The following is a 22,138-nucleotide window of genomic DNA, read 5'->3' as shown; positions in this document are numbered from 1 at the left end:
CTCTGAAATAGCTTTGTGCTCCTTCCAGACTGAAGTGTGTTAATCATGTTGTTTCTGCTAAAGGGGTTTCATGATTTCACAAGTCAGGCAGTAAACGGGCCTGGGTGTGGCTGGTCAAAGTGAAACAAAACAGAAAAAAAAATGCTAATCATATTAATTAATGATTAAACAAAGTGGGGGAAAGAAAATCCACACAGGATCGTGTTGGTTTGTTTATTTCCCCCTCAATGAATGCAATCACCATTTCAGGATAGCTTTTTGTATTTACTCTGTTATTTATTGGAGACATCTGTGAAAGAACATACCATTTTTACCGTAAAAAGTGGCTTCTTTCCTCAACTGCAGTACAGAACAGCGCAGCTTAGCAGCCACTTGGATATTAGGAACAGCATAGTTGAACGATGTGCTGTAAACAAAGTGTCCTTTTATGAGTTTGTTAGTGGAACAGAACAGGAGCTGTAAGTGGGGCACGTCCTGACCTGGGTGGGACAGTTTAACGCCTCAGGAAATATCTGAGTGGATGGAAGCAGACAAACAGCAGGGAGGTCAGGGGCGGGGGTAACATGTGGGTTACAGTCTGATCAATACGCATCGACTTTCAGGGTCTGCAGACAGAACCCCTTTCGATTTCAGACCTAGAGCTGCAACAATTCACAGAAAACAGGTATGAGCAGTAATTGGGTTTTGAACCCAACAAAATAAAAGGGGAGGAGCACTGTGAGAACTTCAACTCGTTAAGATTCAAGGGACAGAGCAGAACAACATGCTTCTACTCAGAAATGTGTTGTGAACTTAATCTAGAGAGTACTGTTCCCTCCAGGTCTCTGCTTGATTCCTCAGCTTCTTTTACCCACGTCCTGTACTTCTTATTGATGACAAACTTTGCCTCAAGGGGAGCGGTCGATCAGTTGGTGACCGAGGTCTGCTGCTGTCAAACTTCAGCTGACATGGATCTGTTGCACCGACGGACGCACTGAACAGTTTGGGGAATTTTCTTCACTCGCCGACTAGTTGCGACAGGACTTCAATTATTTTGTCTTCAACTTTTTTTTAAAAAAAAGTTATACCTACGCATATACATAAAAAAAACCAACAAAACTTTACCAGACATGCAGAAGTTAAACTCAAGCGGGACTCACTGCAGCACGCTGCCCCGGGACGCAGAGCTGCAGCTGCGGTTGGCTGACAGCGGAGGCTCCGGGGAAGGGAGGGAGAACGGTGCAGGGATACATTTCCTCACCCAGCCCGAAGACCAGGGCTCGTTCTGTACCAAGCGGAAGATGCTTGTCGGCTTGGATGTTATATGTCTCTGTGTTGGTAAGCAATTTATTCAAGTCTAACTCATAAACCTAAAGAAGTCGCTGCTTTCGTAGACCGTTTTAAAACATGCAATTGATGATCAACTTTCTCTCTTTTCAACATTCTCACATGCATGTTAGGAATAAAGTTGCTTTTCAGGGAGAAAGGAAAGCAACATCAAATGGAAATTTGGTAAAGTTAACACAGCTGCAAAACTGTTTTCCAGAAGTTCCAGACGTGGAAAATGTTCCAAGAGGAAGAAAACTCACGTGGGGGAGAAAGAGGGAGGGAGGTACGGCGCAGGCAGGGGTAAGGGGTGGGATGGGGGTGGTCATCTGGCAGCAGTAGAGCTGTCCCGAGAATTCATCTGTTCCCATAGCAACCCCACAAAGTCCCCGGGACAAGAACGTGGGAATTAGGATAAAAACATGCCTCGTGCTTGTGTTCTCGTGCTGAAAATTACCCCTCCTCACCGAGCTCTTTAGCCTGTCTCACTGCAGGATTACTGAACGTTATCCCCAAGTAATTTACCATGCACAGCTGAAAAATTTTGTAGGCTTATTATGTGATAAATTAGCTGGCAGAAGCACAAAAAGAATTCTTAATACCAATATAATAATTGGGGAACCTCTGCCAGGGCATAATTGTGATATGGGAACAGTAGAAATGAGCTATTATGAAATGTGGATGTCAAACTATAATAGCCTTATCTAGGAAGCAAATAACAACAAACAATGATTTTCCTTATTAATGTTCTAGCATACCTATCTTGTCTCGAAACAGAAACCATTGCCTGCTTCATGTTCAGACAAAATAACAAATATAAACAGTCATAGTTGTAATACCAATCTACGTGTACAAGCAGATGTGTTTATTTAGGATTTTTCTGTTGATGGGATCAAGATTCATTGCTGTTATGTTTGGCTGGAAGAGCACAGGTGATGAGGCTGTTGTAGCAGTCTTAAAAGCCACATAATCAGAACTATTATTGTTGTACTTAGACTGAACTAAACTTTTCAAACATTTGTTGAAAGGATATAAAGCAAATACTAATGTGAGAATTCTGCATCAAACTTAGAGTAAGTTTGTTCAACTGGACACAAAATATAATAACGTAATGTCAGTGTTTTTTAAAGTTTCATTCCTTTGATAAATCTTGACAAAATATTTCTTTAAGTTACTATTCCTATTAATAATAAATATGTTACATGGCTGATGTTTACGAGAACACGAGTAAAAGTTTTAAGGATGCATTTCAAGCTGGTTTAAAACTTTGCTCTGTGTTGAATCTTAACCTTGGAGTGGTTGAGTGCTATTTGGTAAATTCTAAAGATTGAAAGGGTAGATCGGTTTATGCATTTCTTTATGACAAACACAGGGAACAGAGAACTGATGTTGTGTGAGTAAGTGTTGATTCGTTTAACTAGCAAACACGGGAGAGGTAGAACCCGTCAAGGCAGACCAACGGGTCTGCTCGTTGGCAGTTGAAGTGTAGAAAATAAAGAGACAAACAAAACTGCTTTGTGAGGCTCTTAGATTCAGTGACACACAATTCTTAACCCTAAAGGTATGCAATTAGCTTTTCACTTAGCACACTTCTTAACAGCTATGGTTGCTGGTTCCGAAAGTGGTTGGACACCTGTCATCGTCACAGAGTAGATGAAAAGTCAGTTCTACTAAAACTCCAAGCGACCATGCAGCTTTCATTCTCGCAGAGCTTCTTTCCTTGACCTCTTTTATCCTTAAAAATTTTGGATTGATATACATGCATCAGAACCTCATATTAATGTCTGGTAGACAGCATCTTGCTGCAGAAAAATTGCAGCATAAATTAGATGTAGCATAATTCCCAGATCCATACTTGGACTTCTTAGAAAAATGAAATGCTGAACAGACTTTGTATCTGCTGCTTTGTTGCAGCCTTCCTTTGGGAAGAATACATTTTCTTCATGGGCTAGGATTAGTTTTACAGTGTAAAATTTGTGCCATTTGTTTGGAGAGAGACCAGAGTAGTAAACTTTGCAACAACAAAACTTAACAACATATGTACCCTAATCTAAATGTAGAGCACAGGAATGTTATCATAGTTTGACAGATTCACTAGTATGTAGACATGAAGGATTTTGTGTCCATAGAAAAATAAAGTCAACAGGTGTTGAAGTGTACAAATCTTCTCTATTTGTATTAGTTAAAATTACTGGCACGTAAACGTGGTAGAAACAATTTGACCAACACATTTAGATTTATGCTTTCCAAAAAGCAGGTACTTTATATTTGTTGTGCCTTTTTCATCTTTTACCTTTATTACTGAGAAAGAGAAACAATTTCACCAGATGAGATTCAAGTGTTCGGAAGCAAGATCAAATGTAGGAAAACATAGCTTTGCGACATAATTGGTGAATGTTGTATTTGATTATGATTACCCCACATTTTTGTCTGTCCTGTCCTTGTTTTTCCATCACCACAATGTCCCCATCTCTCCTCCTGAACCTTCTGGTTGTGATCACTAAGACACGTTTATTATTTGTGGCCAGAGTGGATGGTAATCATGGCAGGTGGACTTCTACAGCCCCGCAAATAATGCGTTAAATAAGTCGTTTGCAATTTGTGATATTAAACACACTGTCATTGCTGTGTTGACTGTAATTAATCATATCATATGTGGCTCTAAAAGTAAATTACTATTTATAGAGTGACCCATCAGAATACATTTTTGTCTGGTATTTGGGTTTTTCTTGGTCAGTACTGGCCATACTTCCAAACTGTATTTATACAAGCCCGCATATCATTGGAAAGTTTATTTATTCTCTATTTATTCTTTATTTAACTCTATTTACACATTATGTAGAACAATTGCAGTCTGACTGATGTTTTCGGGCCTTTATTTATGTTAATTATGAAGATTTTTCACTTACAGCTAATGAAAACATGGCATTTAGAATTAGAATATTACATCAGACCAATGGAACAATATTTTTAATATACAAATGTGAGATTAACTAAAATAATTAGAATATCTGCTTAAACATTGTGCTTTTCAAAGCTACTATTAATGTGAAAAACAAGCCTGTTTGGAATGAGTATTCCCATTTCATGAATGTGACTGGATATATTTAGGATGAAAAAATCTTTGAGTGAGCATCAGTAAAATCTATTTAAAGCCCCCGCTCTATTGGATAAACTGCTACAAAAATTTAGTAAAATGCATTAAAGTGTGTTTTTCTTGACTTGCATTGGATCCACAGTGCAACCTCTTCTCGTGAAGTTGTGAAGTTGCAAATTCTTTGCATGCTGAAGTGACAGCCTTCAAATCACCACACCATAACATACAATTGGTAATAATTAATATTATTAGCCCTACAGTCTGCCATCTGTTTGATTCATCCTTGTCTTAGTTCTAGTAACTAGCATGCTTGCTGACAGCTGTTGCTGAACTTTGGCTCGTCTGTTGGCATTTGGAAGTGAATGGCCCCATTTATTGGAAATGAATCGGACTCTTCATTTCACAGCCTGCTTATCTCTGACAAAAAAAAAATCCCCCTTAAACACATTCGTTAGATCTTCACAGACAGTTGACCTGGAGTATTATTCATGCTTTGGATGGGGGAATTTCACCCTGGGGCGTCATCATAATTATGTAATCACCTGAAGAGTGATTAAGTCTTCTGAGGCTTTTGGGGCTTTTCTTCTAACGTTTAGCTCAATGCTGCAACATAAAGTTTCTATGATGTGGTCACATTTTTAGTCTTCAGGGTTGTTGACAAAATAAGCGAAGGCTTTGACACCGTCTACCTGATTCTTACTCAACACCAGGTTTGTTGAAAATTGTTATTCTTCAGTTATAAGGCAGGGCTAGTTACAGGCCGCAAAGACATGCACATAATGCTTGCTTCACAAAGATGGATTGTTCTGGATCAGCTCGGCTCTCCTTGTGTAAGCTGCAGAATGAAAATGCCTGAGTTTAGTCAAGTGTTTGCTTGTGTGCTTAAGTATATGCATTCCTGTTGAGACTGTGGGGTTCAGACTAAAACAGAGCTGACAAAATCTGTGCCCTGTGGCTGGGACTAAGATTTAGGGTCCAAACTGAGAGGTCAGCAGATTTTGGGTGTTTGTCATTTCTGAAGAGCAAGCGTGGACAGGTCTTCCTGTCTTTTCACAGCTTTCCACCTGCACTGGTGTTCTTCTCCCTGTCATAACCCCAATAAAGGGGTTAATTCAAGGATAATTCAAGGATAATTGGGCAATATATGAAGGTAGCATTAGGAGACCTCCTCTAAGCTTATATTGGACCAATAGGAATGCCTTTAGGCTTGACCTTTCTCTAGAGGTTAAACACTGAACTGTGTTCTTTTCACACATTTGATACGCACAAGAGGCAGAAGTACAGAAAAAGACATGGTTGTGGTTTTTCTTAGCTACTGAACTAACAGATTCACAAAATGAAAGGCAATTTAACAAGCAACCAGTGTTACAGCAGAATGTGTATCCCAGTTGAATAGTAAAAGAAAGCTATATTGAGATTATCATCATTGTGGAAAGCAAGATCTGGTTCCAAGACGTGAAGCAGCATGCTGCGACCGTAGATGGCTAGTATCTATGATAGAAATCAGGATTCAAGCAGAGCTTGTTCATTCAACCGTATCTCCACTTACACAACAAATTCTTTGTCCCTCTCTTAGCTTCAAGCAAACTTTATTTTAGCAGTCCAAGTGTCCCAAATGTAAAATCAGTGGTCTAAATGTGTTCTGTTTTTTTACACATCTCCATGTGTTTTGGGCGGGTTTATGTTAGAAGGTTTTATTCCTCGTCTTTTGACAGAGAAAGCTGCCGAGTGAGTAAGACGGCTGGAGGCCAACGCGTCACAGCACGTTTGCGTGTGCCTGCCCAGGAATATTAAATAGTTTGCAATGTGTGTAATTGGGTGTGCGTGCGCGTACGGGGGTGCGCGGGCGTGGGCGGGTGTGTGCGTGTGTGTAAAAGTGTATGAGTCATATGGCTTCTAATTCCAACGCTACTACAGCGGCCATGTGCTTGCTGTTTGTTGACAAATTCACCGGTCCTGTTTTTCTGAACGTCTTGGGCCCTGACTCCCTGAAGTTATGGAACAAACTGGCGTCACTCTGGGGCTGACAGATGGAGAGCTATTAAAAAGTGGCTCAGTCAAATCATTAGTCAGTGGAAGAAGTGACTTTGCATACTGCCTCTTATTAGTGTATTAATGCATCTTCTTTCCATTTGACAGCAAGGTCAGGGTTCAGAAATCCATTAAGAGTTCCTTTCTCCAGAAAGACTACCATCCACTGCACTGCACTTTACTGTATTGCTTCGTTCTTCTTGTGTTCTTCTTCATTGTGTTAGTATGTTACAGGACTGAGAAATGTCTCAGTTGCCTAAAGGCTGAGGGGCGAGTGAAAGCCGGAATGAGTCGACATCCTTTGGGAGGGATATGGAAGGATACAAGATGAAGATCTACAATACGGGGCAAAGGTTCAACCTTGGGTACCTGTGGGATCCTATACACAGCTGTCTGTTTATATCTCAGGAAGGAATACTCAGAAAACAACAGCTTCAAATGTAATTTTAATGAGACAGCTGCAATCTAGATGACAGTTCCATAAATGCCTTTGGTGGTTTATTGGTATTAGCCTTAATGAGTGAATGAAGATCTGTGCAGCATTTCAAACCTCAGCGCTCGTTAGTTGGAATCGGTCTGGAGAGGGGTCTCCACCAAGTTTTCCACCTGACTTTGATTACAAACAATAGCACTGCCTTTGAATGTTTTAAAAGTAAAGGCTTTTCTTCTTCTGTTTAAACAAACTTTGCTCTCACCATCAAGAAATGTGTAATGTTTATTGTAAAGTATGTTTTTCCCTTTAAATCACCACACCCAGGTGTCAATTCTTCTGTTGACATGCAAGAATTGCTCTCCTCCTTTGAAAATAACCTTCATAGACCTCTTAGATAAGACACAACAACTACTTATCCAATGCCACTGGCTTGTCCTTCCCTCACAATCACTATCTCTGGTCAGGTCAGATGAACCCTGAAGAGTGTAACGCTGCTAATAGCCAAAATGTCACTAGGTCTGTGTAAACTCATAAAGTTTCTGTCTGAGTCAAAATGCTGGTGTACCAAGAACGTCCAACCATTTCTTCTTTTGATTTGTGACTTTTTCACAAAGCTGCATTTGATTTCAGGTCAACATAAGGCATGCAGTCCACTTTTGGCTCCAGTCGGAAGTTTTTGTTCTAGCAAGTTTCCTTTTAAATCAGAATTGACCAACATAATACCCCTCCACAGGTACTATATACCTACCACTTCTTAGGTATAAAAACTTAGGTATAGTACCATCACTTCTTGTCAACTCCATAATAAATGCATTTTCTGGAATCCAATCCACCATCCTGTCCTTTTTTCACATCGCCACCATTCACCTTTCTGTGTGCACCCTTACCCTCTCACCGCAAAAGCCCCCCAAAGAACACCTTGAAGGTTTCCAAGGTGCATACAACTGGAACATGTCCCTTTTGTTCCTGCTGAATAAGACAGACAGACATGCAAGACACTCCACTCATACCCTTAGCTCCGAAACTGGTCTCCAGGAAGCCAGGCATTGAAGTGTGAAGAGAACAGAAGCAGTTGTGGGTAGCATGTCTCCTCTGGCCAGTGGCAACAATAAAGGTGTTGAAGCATGAATTCTCTCCTGGTAGAATTAAAAAAAATAATAATTCAAGTTAAATCCAGGTAGAAATAGATGTGGTTTATTTTTGTTGTATGTCTGTTTATTAATTTAAGCCAATGATATCATTGTTTTTAGCTAGACTGGTGCTTTGAGCTGAATCACTGTCTTTCTCTGGGCATTTTTCTGTCTCCATAAGATGCATGATGATAAATGAAGCAGGGGGGAATTCTTGCTTTGGGTCCAGCTGCAGAACACGTTGATGGTATCTTAGGGTTCAGGATATGAGTCTGTTGTGACTTCTCAGACCTCTTTGTTCTTCAGTGATAAATCTCTTTGTGGTGCCATTGGGGCAGACAAAATACATCAGAAGGGAAAGCAGAGAATGTGTCAGTGCAGCAGGAGTTTAATTGTTGTCCTCCCTGTCCATCACCTGAACTGGGTCACCAAGAAAGAACAGGGCAAGACATTGTCTACTGGCAATTGCATAATGTCGTTGGGCTTTAATTGGTGGTGAGAGTGAAACATAATTTCTCACATTGCCACAAAAGACCTAGCTCAGACTTTATAGAGATTACTTGGATGCCAGTTTTCTGGCATCACAAGCAAAACCCTCGCTGCTGTTTATTGGCATATTAGGGAAGACATCAGGCTGCTCCTTACATTGTTACTGGGGATTATTGTGCCCACAAAAGCCTCAGAATATGTCAACGCATATCCAGCATTTTTCTTCCTCTTTTGAAAGGGTTGAAAGGGTTGACTAGAAGAAAAATAAGCAGCTTGAAGATTTATGTAGAATACGTTGGTTCATGTAAGCTGGTCAAAGGTAAACAGGAGATGGACCATCTGTTGGGGTGGCTGCATAGCTCAGTCCCAAGCTGCAGGCCAGATAGACCTGTGTTGACAGGTCACTAATTGTGTGTCCTTCACTTCTGTCAAAGGGCAAAAGCTGATCCAAGCCTGTGCTATTGGGTGCAATAATACGGGTGGCCATTACTGCTGCTTAGATCTAGCTTTAGGCTGTGTCCCTTATCTATGAGGTTGAATAGACCAGTGGTTCTCAAATGGGGGTACGCGTACCCCTGGGGGTACGTGGAGGTACTTCAGGGGGTACGTGAAGCTTTTCAAAATATCTTTAAAAAAATCAGTAGGCTCCTCCATAATAAGTCTTGGGAAAAATTATTTTGTAAAGAGTTCGATAAAATATAAATGTGTGTTCATGCACTGAATGTTATATTCAGTATTTACAGGATATTTACAGCACTGTACCTCTGTTTTATTCCAAAAATGTTTTGCCCGTGTCAGGGGGTACTTGACTAAAAATATATTTTTAAGGGGGTACATCACTGAAAAAAGTTTGAGAACCACTGGAATACTGTATAACAGAAGCAGAATACACCAAGGTTATTTAGGCATGTGATTTTGTAAGAGCCCTTTGAATGTACAGTTTGTCCCTGTATTTTTTTATTATTCCTTTGGCATTGTATATTTTGATGAGTTGTTTTAATTCTGAGTTATTCTTTTCCCTTTCTGCTCTGGTGGTGTGTTTAGTTGTCTATTAGTATGTGGGTTTAGGCTTATTTGTATGTAATTGTGGGTTTTAAAGTGTATATGAATTTCTTTAGGCATGTGAGGGGTATTCTCTTAGTTGAGGCGGGGTCGTGTTTACAGAGCGGGTCCCAGCAGAGCCCAGATCCCTGACCCTCACATTCCAGAACCGCCACTAATTGCCTCCGTGTGCTGCTCCTCTTGGAGAAGCCCTTGTTGCATCTTTCATTACTCTGTCTATTGAATTGTTCTCTCACACAAGCATTACTGCCCAAATCATCAATAATCTTTCCCCTGACTGCCCGTTTTAGCCTGTTTTTACTTTGACACTCCATGACAGGGAATAACTATAATTTACTTGCTTTTGCTCGCAATCTTTAATTACTTCCTTGTTATTTTCTTGTTGTTGGTTGTTGTTTTTCTCCTCTCACAGTGAGCTCATTCTGCACCGTGGTCATAGATGTGTAAATTAGAACCAGAAGAGTTTCTCAGCATGAGGCTTGCCTCCCCTCCCTTTTCCCCCTCTTTTCTTCTGTCCCTATTGACTATTTGAAAGAATTCTGGCTCTGAACCCAGGCCCAGAGAGCAGCACAGTTTGGTTCGGCTGTTTGAGCCGAACCATTTCTCTGCCTCCTCTCGGTTTCCTCGCAGGCCCTCCTGTTCTGGCTTTCTTTTAAGCATGTCTAGGCCAGGTGCAGAGGTTGGCTCACAACTGCCTGATAGATGATGTGACAGTCTCTGGAGGGTTTTTGTGTCTTGTTGTGAAAACAGGTTGTGTAGCTGCAAAGCAAGCAAGAGTTTGTAATGTGCAGCTAGGCCTGTGCATTTGGTTTATGTTCTTTTTTATTGATCAACTAATTTTGAATGTGATTCACCTGATGATAAAGGTAACTTTTGTAGTTGATTTGAAGCCGGAGTGACTTGCGTCATGTTACTGTTAATACTGTTTAATGTATATTAGAGGCAAGTTGCACCATACGCAAAAACAGGGCTGTAGCAGAAGCCATTCTCATTGCCACTCACTGGTTGATAAAACATACCTCTGTCTGGCTCAGCATTTCATGGGTCCCATTAGGCACTGAGCAATGAAAATGATCCCTTAAAAAGTCCATGTTCGTTCTGTAACAGCACCGTGTTTGGACCCTAATGGTGGGCCTATCCATTATCTCTCTGTCAATGCAGCAACATATTGATTGCTGAAAAAGGACTGGCTCTATCGTAAAACCCGATGAGGCGTCCGAAAGGGCATGTTAATGGATTTCATGGACAAGCAAAAAGCCTCTGTCTCTGTTTGTCACAAAACTGCCTCAGTTATCCTTAACATACGTCAGTTATGTTCAAATGGTGACTAAGAGGACAAATCCTGTACCCAAATATCCTTTAAAACATTTTTAGCAGCATAGCAAATTGTTGTGAACTGTTGGGTGATACAAATTACTGTTTTAAGCTGGACTGTTGTAGATTAAACTGCAACAGAGAAACACACTGAAATGTCAGAATTAAACATACATTTCCAATAGCAAAAAGCATGCAGGACACCCTTTCTCAAACAGTTCCCTGTTTCAGTTTCTAATAATTAGAAGTCTACTATTTAATATAACATTTTCTATAACACTAATGCCTCTTAGGATATATTATCTGCAAAACAAATTCATGAATATTTTTACATCTGGTTTTGTTACTTTGTTGCGTAACTTAACACAGCGCATAACCTGAATTCCACAATCTCTATGGTAAAACCTGGTGGCAGCATCTTGCTCTTTGGATACCCTTCTTCTGTTGGGACAGGGAAGTTGGTCAGAGTTGAATTGAGTTAAATCACTGGAAGAAAACTTGTAAAAAGCTGTAGCAGACTTGAGACTGGAATGCAGGTTCACCGTTAGGCAGGACAACATCAAACATCCAGTCAGAGCTACAAAGGATTTTGATCAAAGCATGTTCATGTATTAGAACGGCCCAGACGAAACTCCTAAGTTGAGACCGAAATCCAATTAAGAATCTTTTGCAATACTTGAAAATGACTGTTTATAAACTTTTCATTCAATTTCTATTTTACATGAAATCACAAGATATAAAAGTTAGTGTCTAGATATGCAAAGCCGGTAAAAATATACCCCAAGAGAATTACGTTAAGCTGTTTTTGTACTACATAGTGTTGACTCAGAGGGTCGGAATATTAATGCATGGTTTTCAGATTTTTAATTGTTAAAAACTTTTTTAGGTCATTTATCTTTTTCCTTCCAATTCACAGTTATGGATTAATTTGAGTTGATCTGTCACACAACATTAAGGTTGGTGGTTGCAGCATAAAATGTGACGAAGTCCAAGTTGTATGAATCTTTTTGTGAAGCATGTCTGTACCTACCATTAGGAAGATTTTTCTGTGTGGTCTGTCAGGGTTGCAAAACCTCTGTGGTCGCTACACATTTTAAGCAGCTCTGCATCTCAAGATTTATAAGATTTCTAAATATGGAATAAAGTACATGCAGTCCCATATCAATTTACTGCCGAAGCTTTGTGTTTTGACTTGCTTTACATGATTTAAAATCAAAGACGTCAAAACAAAAGCTGAACATAAATGATTAAAGGATACCTGTGGGAGGTGTAGGGGTGTGGGTATGTATTTGGTGACTGAATGAGATGAGTGAGAGATTGGGGTCAGATGAGAGGTGCCTCCTATCTATCTCCCTTTCTTTGTTGGCGTCATGGCCCCTGCTATCTGTCTGCTGTGGGTTTTCCTCTCTGCTTCCCTGCTAAACTTCCTAAACATGGCTCTGTTTGGTCTTTCTGTAAGGGCAACTTGACTTTGAACAGAGTTCAACCAGTAAATCTTGACTGTACCAGACATTTCTAAATCAAGTTATCATGCAATATGAGAATTTAGTCTCAGGAGTATTCAGAATGTTAAGTGGCAGAAGATAATTGCCATGGCAACTGTTTATCTGTACAGTGAGAGTGATCTTGAGTAGACGTGAAAGAGCTGAATGAAGACAATACAATACCTGACAATGGCTAAATGGATTATATTTAAACCTTAGATACGCGTTTCCAGACCACTGTTTGTGTGTTTGAGGGTGTGTTTGCTTGTTGTTTCTCTTGCCTGGATTTAAAGTTTATATCCTGTGCACTACAAAGTCACGTAGTCTGAAAGATTCCCTGGCAGGAGCAGTGTTTTTGGCCTGGGTGCGTTCCAAACAACGAGCAGGCCTGGGATGAGAAGGAGAGGCAGAGGTTAATGATTAGTCCCATGTTCTCACTGCATTCCACAGGGGGACATGGGATAAAGAAATGGAGGATTCTGGGTAAGCCTTTACAAGGTTACTGGCTGTTAGTTTAAAAGTACATTCATTAGTTTTTTTGTGTTCCGGGGGGGGGGGGACACTGAAACAGAATTGCCTCTCATATCACTGAAGTTTTGCACTACTTTTAACTTTCACCGTCTGACTGGGCTATCTGTTTTACAAAAGTTAGACTTTGACCTCTGTTTTGATAATCATTTACGAGGTTGAAAACTCAGGCTAGATGATTACTCATTACTGGCATAAAATTAGATCTCTTTGAAGAGTGAACTCATTGTTCTTTTTACTCTCTGAAGTTCTCTGGTTTTTGTTACTATGCTCTGTAATGCCCTCTTCCTCCTTCCTCTTTTTGATTGTCCACTTCTGAACTTTCCAGTGCCATGCTCATTTTTCCGTGTCTTTGTCTGTCAGTCCTCTTCCTTCTTCCTGCTCCCAATAGCCGCATCCAGGTTGATGCAGCTATGAGTGGAATGTCTTTCCCCAGTTATTAGCAGTTTGTGTACCCAAAAGCCTGATACATAATATCGCTCCTTACTTTACCTGTATCTCATGACAGAAGTCAGGAGAAAGCCAGCCTTTTATGCTGCCAACAGCCTGTGTCTGCATCAAGGCTGCCTCCTCTCTCTTCTTTGTGTCTCTGTGATCCTTGATTCACAAACCACAACTCAGACATTCATCAAGTCATCTTTTGTTTTTGTCTGCTTCTCGTTCCTCACCCTTTTTCTTTTTCTTCTCTCATCAGCTTCAATCCCATTTTTTGCATGTGAATTGAAGGCAGTGACTCCGTATGAACGAGGCTTTTTCTGCGGAGACGACAGCATCACCTATCCATACTTGGAGAGGGAGGCCATCCCTGACACCCTGCTCATCGCAGGTGGCATCGCCATCACTGGCTTAACAGTAAGGCCGACCATACATAAGTTCCTCATGTTTTTTTCACGCAGTTGTCCAGCGTGACATTAACAAACCAATTTCTGCTGTTTCTGTTCCAGATTGCCCTGGGCGAGTGCTACCGTGTGCGTTTTCGAGGCGTGCTCTCACGAGCTTTTGTTAGAAACCGCTACGTGTCGTGCCTGTACAAGGAACTGGGAAGCTTCCTGTTTGGTTGTTGTGTGGGCCAGTCTCTCACAAACATGGCCAAGCTCAGTGTGGGGCGCCTGCGGCCATACTTCCTCTCTGTGTGTAACATCACATATGAATCCATTAACTGCACTCCTGGCAGCTACGTCAATCAGGTCAAATGCAATCCACGCGATAACAAGTTGGTGATAGAGGCAAGGTGTGTGTCTATGTTTGTTCTTTAATTTATTTGTGCTCAGTGATAAAGTGCTAACTAAGGGTGGGTTATGGTGTTAGTTAATTCAAGAAGTAAATGTGTAACATGTGACATCTTTTATTAATCTTCTCTTTCAGGAAATCCTTTTTTTCCGGGCATGCTTCCTTTGCCATGTACACCATGCTCTATCTGGCAGTAAGTGCTTTACAAACACATTTTCCAAGAAACTAATCACAAACCTTCAACAGAACAGACCACAAACCTAATCACAAAACCTGACCTTCACTTTCACTTACGAGCAGATGTGCTGCAATTATTAAGGTGTTTTTTTTCCCCTAAGTGCTGTAGTTCCAACTTTCTCTTTAGTGAATTAAAACTTTGAAGTACTGGTCCATTGAGGCTAGAGAACCAAATTTGCGAGTATTCATGAATCAACTCAACATAGATGAACAAACACCGACAGGCATGTGCTGTTTAATACATTAACTCCTGATTGTGAAGGAGGGGATGTTTGAGAGCGGCAGTTCCCAACATGCATCCTGCCTCAGATCGAAAGAACTGGAGAGACAGAGAGATGGTGGGGGCTGGAGAACGAGGGAGGCTGTTTTCCACAGGGAGCATGAATAGATGAAGAGACTCCACAAACAGAGGAGGCCTTGTTGTGGTTCTCATTTAGCAGAGGGGGTGGAGGGCTGAAAGTGCCTGCTGAGAGATCGACAGGCTTCTTTCAGCAATAGACACCCTCTAAACCCCCTTCTCCAGCCCCCTCCCCCCTATCTCTTCATCTCTCTCCCTTTGAATGCACTGCCCAGCGCTCATGGCTGCTTTGTGAGAGAAGTGACAGTTAGAGGGAGACAAAAGCCTGTCATCATCCATACAGTGTCCACATTCCTTGTGTATTACCCATAATTAATCCATAATTGATCATTTCAGATGACCTAAATATTTCCATGCACATAGTAGCCCCTCTTATGTTTCATTCATTTGCTTTATGCCATTGGAAAAGAAAGCCTCAGTGTGTCTAACTGGGATTTTATGTGATGTGGTCTTTAAGCTGGTCTATGTGTGACATGGGGGAAAAAAATATGTCTGTTTTTTTTTTTATTATTTCTTACCAGTAAAATCATTTGATAGGCCTAAATAAAACCCAGTGCTACCAACTACCTTTAGAAGTCACCCTGACATAATAGAAAACATTTTCTTCCATCCAAACAACCCATAACTGTGGTTGAGAAATTAAAGTTGAAAATTACTTTCACATAAAGAAGTCTCTATTGATGTCTAAATGTGGTTGAATAGTGGTTTGGTTCAAATGGTCTAACAAAGTCTGACTTTCAATTACTTTTTCTTTAAAGGGGCCAGAAAAGTAAAATTTTCAACATTTCTTTCTGGCTAAATAGAGACTAGGAGTGACCAGCCTGAAGGAACTACTGAGCAGAAGAAAAAGAGTCTTCAGGGAATTATTGAAGAGTACACAAAAGAATAGAAACAGCAAAGAGGTGTACAGGAAGAAACTAGAGACAAAACCACAAAAGAATAATATCAGAGATGTGTGGTTAGAGATGAAGAAGATCACAGACTTCAAGCAAACGGAGGATTACATAAACGGAAGTCTGGAAAGAGCAAATGAACTGAACGCATTCTTCCTCAGATTCAGTTCAGGAACAAACTCATCATTTCACCCTCCATTGACCCACAACTTTCCCTTCAAACCTCAGGGGTTTTATCTTCCACCTCAGTCATAGACTCCTCTGCTTCCTCAAGTTTGTTTTCAAGCAATTCCGGAGATGCTGCTGCTCCCTCTGCCTCTCCCTCCCACTTTTCTTTCTCTAGAAGTCAGGTGAAGAGGCAGCTGGAGAGGCTGAACCGTAAGAAGGCTGCAGGTCCAGATGGTGTCAGCCCCAGAGTCCTGAAGCCCAGAGCAGCTCTGTGGGATTCTGCAACACCTCTTCAACCTTAGCTTGACCCAGAAGAAGGTTCCAGAATTGTGGAGTTTTCTTCAGTACAGAAGAAAACTCACCCATCAGTCATCAACGACTGTAGACCAGTAGCCCTGACATCCCTCATCATGAAAGTGCTGAGAGACTCCTGTTGGACCATCTGAGTAAGCAGACAAGACATTTCAGGACCCCCCTCCATGGCTTATTGCCGTGGAGTTGGAGTTGCCATCATGCACAACAAACACACTGTGATCTGGAAATAGGAGGCAACATTGTGAAAAATCATAGTCTTTAATTTTTCCAGTGCATTTAACACAGTTGAGTCTGATGTGCTCCATCAGAAACTTTAGAAGACACAGGTGGAGGCCTCAACAATCACCTGGATCAATGACTACCTGACAACTAGACCACAGTTTGAGAGACTGAAGGACTGAGTGCCTAACCAGGTGGTCAGCAACACAGGAGCACCACAGGGGACTGTACGCTCATCGTTCCTTTTCCAGCACAAGTCCAACTCTTGTAATCTGCAGAAATCCTCAGATGATTCTGTAGCCGTCGGGTGTATCAACAAGAAGTTGAGTCCAGAAAACTGGCGGACCGCTTTGTGACATAGTGTGGGAACAATCAACTCATCTTGAACGCGAACCAAACAAAGGAGATGATTGTAGATTCAGAAGAAACAGGGTTAGATCAAACCCTATTTCCATTGTGGGAGAAGAAGTGGAGGTGCATACCTTCTATAAGTCTGTTGTAGAGAGTGCATTGTTTTACAAAAGATGTAGAAGCTAAAAAATATTGTTTCTGGAAGGCTGCATACTTTTTTTTCATAAATTTGACAGTTATTCTACATACATATCCATTACCAGGTGATGAAGTTGATAGTTGTAACAGGACTACTGGAAAAAAGAAATAACAGGAAATAAAAAATAATAAGAGGTGTTCAGACAGACAGCTTTGCACATTGGCTAATGTTTCAATAATCTGTAGACGGCTCAGGCCTGTAGGTACATGCCTCTCGGACTGTAGCCAGCTGCTTGTGCATAAAGCAGTGGGAGTAACACCTGCTCACAGTAGAAATTGAGAAAAACCCAATGAAGGTCGACTTTCCTGGAGGAATGTGGGCCCTGTTGTCTGATAAGCCCAGACAGACCTCAGATAACTTTATAAAGCACTTCCTGCCTCAACATCGCACTTAAATGTATTTTGAAGCCGCAAATTTCTATTTTCCCTTTAGTGCCAATGTGGTTGATGAACGTAGGGATGGAACACGGCATAAAAACTGTTTATGGAGTCACGCCAAGTTTCTGTTTTCCCTCTGGGTTGCAGATGGAGCGGATGCTCATCTTTCACTTAAAGTACTTTGTCTCCGTTTGCAGAACTTTAGTCATTAAACATAATCACAGTTTTATGTGTTTGGGGCATGCATTAGCACACAAGCATCTACATGCATATATTAATAGTGTGAGGATTGTATAATAACAGTATTTATCTTCTTTTTTTACAGTTCTACCTGCAGGCTAGGCTGTCATGGCGAGGAGCTCGATTATTGCGTCCACTGGTGCAGTTCCTCTTAGTGATGCTGGCCATCTACACAGGCCTGAGCCGAATCTCTGACTACCGCCACCACCCCACTGATGTCCTCACCGGCTTCATACAAGGGGGGCTCACTGCATACTGGGTGGTATGTTCAGAGTTACTTTCCCCTTTGCAAGATGAATTTCTGTTTCCTTTCGGGGTGTTGGGTTAAACAGTAGTCTCGTTCCATCATCTCACTCTGCTCTCTCATGTGGGGTTTGTGTATATCTCCTGACATGCTTTTTTTTAAAATCTCTGCTTGCAGGCTTTTCACATCTCGTCCATGTTCAAGCCCTGCACCCGTTCAGACATGTCTCCAACAAGCGTGTGCTTAGAGAGTCCACTGTCCAGCCAGCAAACGGTTTGCTAGCAGGTGGTGTCAGGAGACAAACAAGAGGGGATGGACTGCAATAAAGCAAGAACAGATGTTGAAAAGATAAACATTAGTATATAAAGTAAGGGAATCATTTCAAGACAAGGATGTGATAGAGTACAATCTAACGCAAGCTTATACATCTTGACATACTCATTCACATGCTGATGTGCTTTCATGTAACATGTTCACACACTCGTGAAATACAACAGGCTCATACGGCGGTACGTAAAACCTGCCCAGTGAAAAGAATGAATATTTCAGATATTTTTTTATATAAATATAAGATATATACATATTTTACAAGATGATTTTATAAGCTGCTAATGTTAGACTTTTTTGGTCTTTTTTTTTATCCCCAATGAGGAGGGTTTTAGAGTTTGTCTTGGCTTTCAGAGCACATCTAATCACTCTTTGATCATGAGTGATCCATGGGAAAATACCAACCTCCTCTTTATTTTTGCTTCTCTGTTCAACTGGGAAAAGATCGACCAGCAGCTTTGAACCAGCAGGTTCAAAGCCACTTCAGATGTGAAGAGCGCTTTGCACAAGTCAGCAGAACTAGCAGAGATGACCAACGAGCACTTGCGTAAGTGTGGGACAATCTTTACCTCTGGTGCTACGATGGGCCACCTTCCACATCAGGCTGCCTGGCATCACCTTGACTAAACAATCCCCAGTGTGTTTGCAATACAGTACAATACAATACAATGTTACCGTTCTCTTAGGAGTAGCCGAGTTGGTTTCGGCTCTTCTTCTACAACACCACTTTTTGTACTAACCACTTTTCTCAGAAGGTGGAGGCTTGACTGAAGTTTTTGTAACCTCTGACTTTTGCCCCGGACTCCAATCTCTAAGCTGCACCTTGATTTATGCCACTGAGACAGGAGACATTGCTCTTCTGTATATCAAAATTAATAGCACTTGACCGTAGATAACCTTCTAATTATAATCTATGTTAAATGTTTTATTACAACTGAATAATCAGTGTTTATTATTCTTAACTTCAAACTCATACACTATGATTTTGTCTTAAGATTCTAATTGTGCAAACTGTATGTAAATAACTGTCATTTTATGAACCACAGAATTTTAAAAGTATTAGTTCCAAGACTTGGACACATTTTACTTGTTTGTGTAAGTGTATGTACAGGTGCAGAGTGTCGCTCTTGTGCCTTTTGTAACAACTAGACTGAGCCACAGATATTATCACAAAGCTATATGTGTTGCGTTCCCAGTTATTGTTATTTGTTTATGTCTATATCTGTGAATGCCGCAGAGGCAGAAATAACCACTGTACTCAAAAAAAAAAAAAAAGGAAAAAAAATCCCAACCAAACCATTAAAGTGAATGTCAACTGTTTTCAACTTTTTCTGCTGTCTGTTATTTTTGGAAGAAGGACATGTGAAGCACGATTTTCTTTCCCATGTCTGCCTGCGGTACTGTTGCAAAATATGGTGTTAGGCAAAACACAATGGGCCAATCAGAAACAGCAAATCAGAACCCTTTTCAAAACAAACAAAAAACACTTTTCGCAAGAAAGCACAATACCAGTTAATATGACAGAAAAACTAATTTATGTGAATTTACTTAGTAATTTACGTACTAAGTACGTGAAGATTCAGTCAAGTATAAGAGGTTTGAAACTCTGGAAACTGCATAGATTAGCAAGGAGATTCTGGATATATATATATATATATATATATATATATATATATATATATATATATATGTATATATATATATATATATATATATATATATATATATATATATATATATATATATATACATATATATATATATATATATATATATATACAATATATAGAAACAAATAAAGAACAAAAAATTGTTTATCAAGGTTTAATTTAGAAAGTTGCAGCAATTTTGCAGTTTTAAGTTTGTTTGTATTGTCCTTGCTGCTTAATTCATGTGGTGTAATCATTGAAGATATATTAGAAAACATGATTAATTTTTGCAATTGAGTGAAATCTTCATGTACGTAAATTCATTAGACACAAAGCGACAATATTTGAAGCATTTTTGTTGATGTTAACGATGGCTTACAGTTAACAAAAATCTCATATGCAAAGGGAGAAGAAAATACAAACCCCACATAGAAATGATCTGAGCAAAATTTGTTGCTTTATAAATAATATTTATTTTATTTATTTATTTGGTTATTGACAATTTTCTGGTTTAGTGGATGTCTCGTTGAGTTGTTCCAACTTGAACAATACATGCCCAGTGGAGGCTCTCTTGGTTTTCTTGAGGAGCAGTGGTTTCAATCATTTATTTAATTATCTTTAAAGCTGTGTACTGACTCATGCACATCAGTCAGTAAACAGCTTTTAAATTGCTTCCGTGCAGGAAGTGAAGAAATCTGTGCTGGAACAAAACATAAAAGCAGAAGTGATAAGCGATATAGCCATGTGTTAAGTTTAGAGCCTTGTACTCCGCTTCTGTTTGCAGTTTTCTTTATCTGGACTCCCTCTCTTTCCTTCACACCCTTCCTTGCTCTGCCCCTTCCCTGCACTTCTTTTAAAGTGCAGTGGAGCACGATGGGCTGTTTCAGGGGGGCTCATGCTACCATGGAGAAGCTTAGCGCGACACAGGTTAGGACGTTTGAGGCATTTTCTTTCATTTCTTTCTTTTTTTTTTCTCCCCCACTTTCTCTCTCCGGTTCACTTCCAAGCTTACTGGGGGAGAATAAAAAGCAGCCCAGATCAAACAAAGAGAGCAAAAAGAGGAGGAAGGACGGCCCCGGTAATGGCTCTGTGAGTGTAACGCTAAACTAAGGGTGAACCAGTAATGACGGAAAAAAGTCCTGGAGCGTGTGGCAGAACAGATGGAAGTATACGGCGCATCCCAAAAGGCGCTATGCTTTATATTGAGACAGAATGTGACACTAACCAAAGGCAGTGGATGATTGTGGAGGGTATATTTTACAAATACAATTTTGGAGAGTGTTGAGTGCATTTTTATTTTTTATTTTTATTGCTTGGTGTGTTTTTAGGGTAGCGTCCCTACCAAATTGGCATCTATGCCCAGTCTTCATTGCAAAACAGCATAAGCTCATTAAAAATGTGTAGGGAGCCTGTATTGACAACAGTTTCCAAATCTTGAATGTTCATCTTGTTGTAGCTTTATTAAAGTTATTGCTTCACTGAAAGGTGAACCTCTGCTTCAGTTTAATATTCACAATGGAGATGTGTCTAGGGTGACAAGCATAGAGCTGGGTTTGTTTCTCTAAGTTTTATTTACAGGACTCACAGTAAAGGGGATTGAAAACATTTGTGCAACTTTTTTTTTGTGAACACTTTGAAACCATGTGTCATTTTCCTTCCACTTTTCAGTTATATGCTCTTGTGATGAGATATCACATCAAATCCAAATAAAATACAATCCGAAACGTTCAGGGAGTCTGAATAGTTTTACAAGGCTTTGTAGATCAGATGGTAGTTGCTAAGTTCATGAGGTAAGAATGTGATCATAGTTGTTTTCTTTCATACTGTTGTTACTAAGGAGACATGTCTCATTCCTGTGCCTATGCCCATGCTTGTGCGACAGGCACCCGTCTTTCTGCGTCTGCCTCTCTCTCGCTCTGCCTGTTATTGTCTCATGTATACCGGTAGGTGTGTGTGAATGAGCAGAGTGAGATGAAGGCTCCACATAGGCACATAGCTCACACACCCTGTCAGACGTCTCGTTTACTCTGTGAGTGGCAGGCGTCTTGCTAAAAAACCCCGTGGCCCGTTTCAAAACAAATGGAAATCAACAAGCAGGGGCAGATTCTCCATGTTTAGATTACTGAGGTCGAGTCAGAAGGGTCTCGCTATTTGCTCCGCACTGATTGTGCACACAGGAGCAGTGGCCTTCCATTGTGGTCATTTAAAATGAGGAGGGGGGCTATTTGAACTCTAATCTCCACAGGTGAAAGCCATTTATTTCTGCACGCTTCGCTGTAAAATAAAATTAAAGCTGCCTCCTTACACAATACCTTTGGGGAATTCCTCGATAAGATTAGGACTGTGCGAAGCGGCACAGACGCAGAAATACCGAGTCGGACTCTGGAGCTGATTGAGATCAGTGCAGAGAAGTTTGGGGAAAAGGCACGTAGCTCACCGCCACATCTGCATGTCTGAG

The 22,138-nt window shown here is 40.5% G+C and overlaps 1 protein-coding gene across 1 annotated transcript; it reads left to right on the top strand.

Annotated features, from left to right (window-relative positions):
* The first annotated feature begins 564 nt into the window (after positions 1-564).
* Positions 565-19,316, top strand: LOC102232612 (phospholipid phosphatase 3-like). The gene is made up of 6 exons (XM_005801493.3): positions 565-1,317; positions 13,568-13,725; positions 13,818-14,104; positions 14,239-14,296; positions 17,546-17,722; positions 17,882-19,316. Exons 1-6 carry the CDS (start codon positions 1,110-1,112, stop codon positions 17,984-17,986), a joined length of 993 nt encoding a protein of 330 aa, XP_005801550.1. The 5' UTR covers positions 565-1,109; the 3' UTR covers positions 17,987-19,316.
* The last annotated feature ends 2,822 nt before the right edge of the window (positions 19,317-22,138 follow it).

This window comes from Xiphophorus maculatus, chromosome 16 (assembly GCF_002775205.1).
Source record: "Xiphophorus maculatus strain JP 163 A chromosome 16, X_maculatus-5.0-male, whole genome shotgun sequence".
NCBI classification, from domain to species: Eukaryota; Metazoa; Chordata; class Actinopteri; order Cyprinodontiformes; family Poeciliidae; genus Xiphophorus; species Xiphophorus maculatus.
Note: the sequence above shows the minus strand (reverse complement) of the source record. Positions and strands in the feature narration are given on the sequence as shown.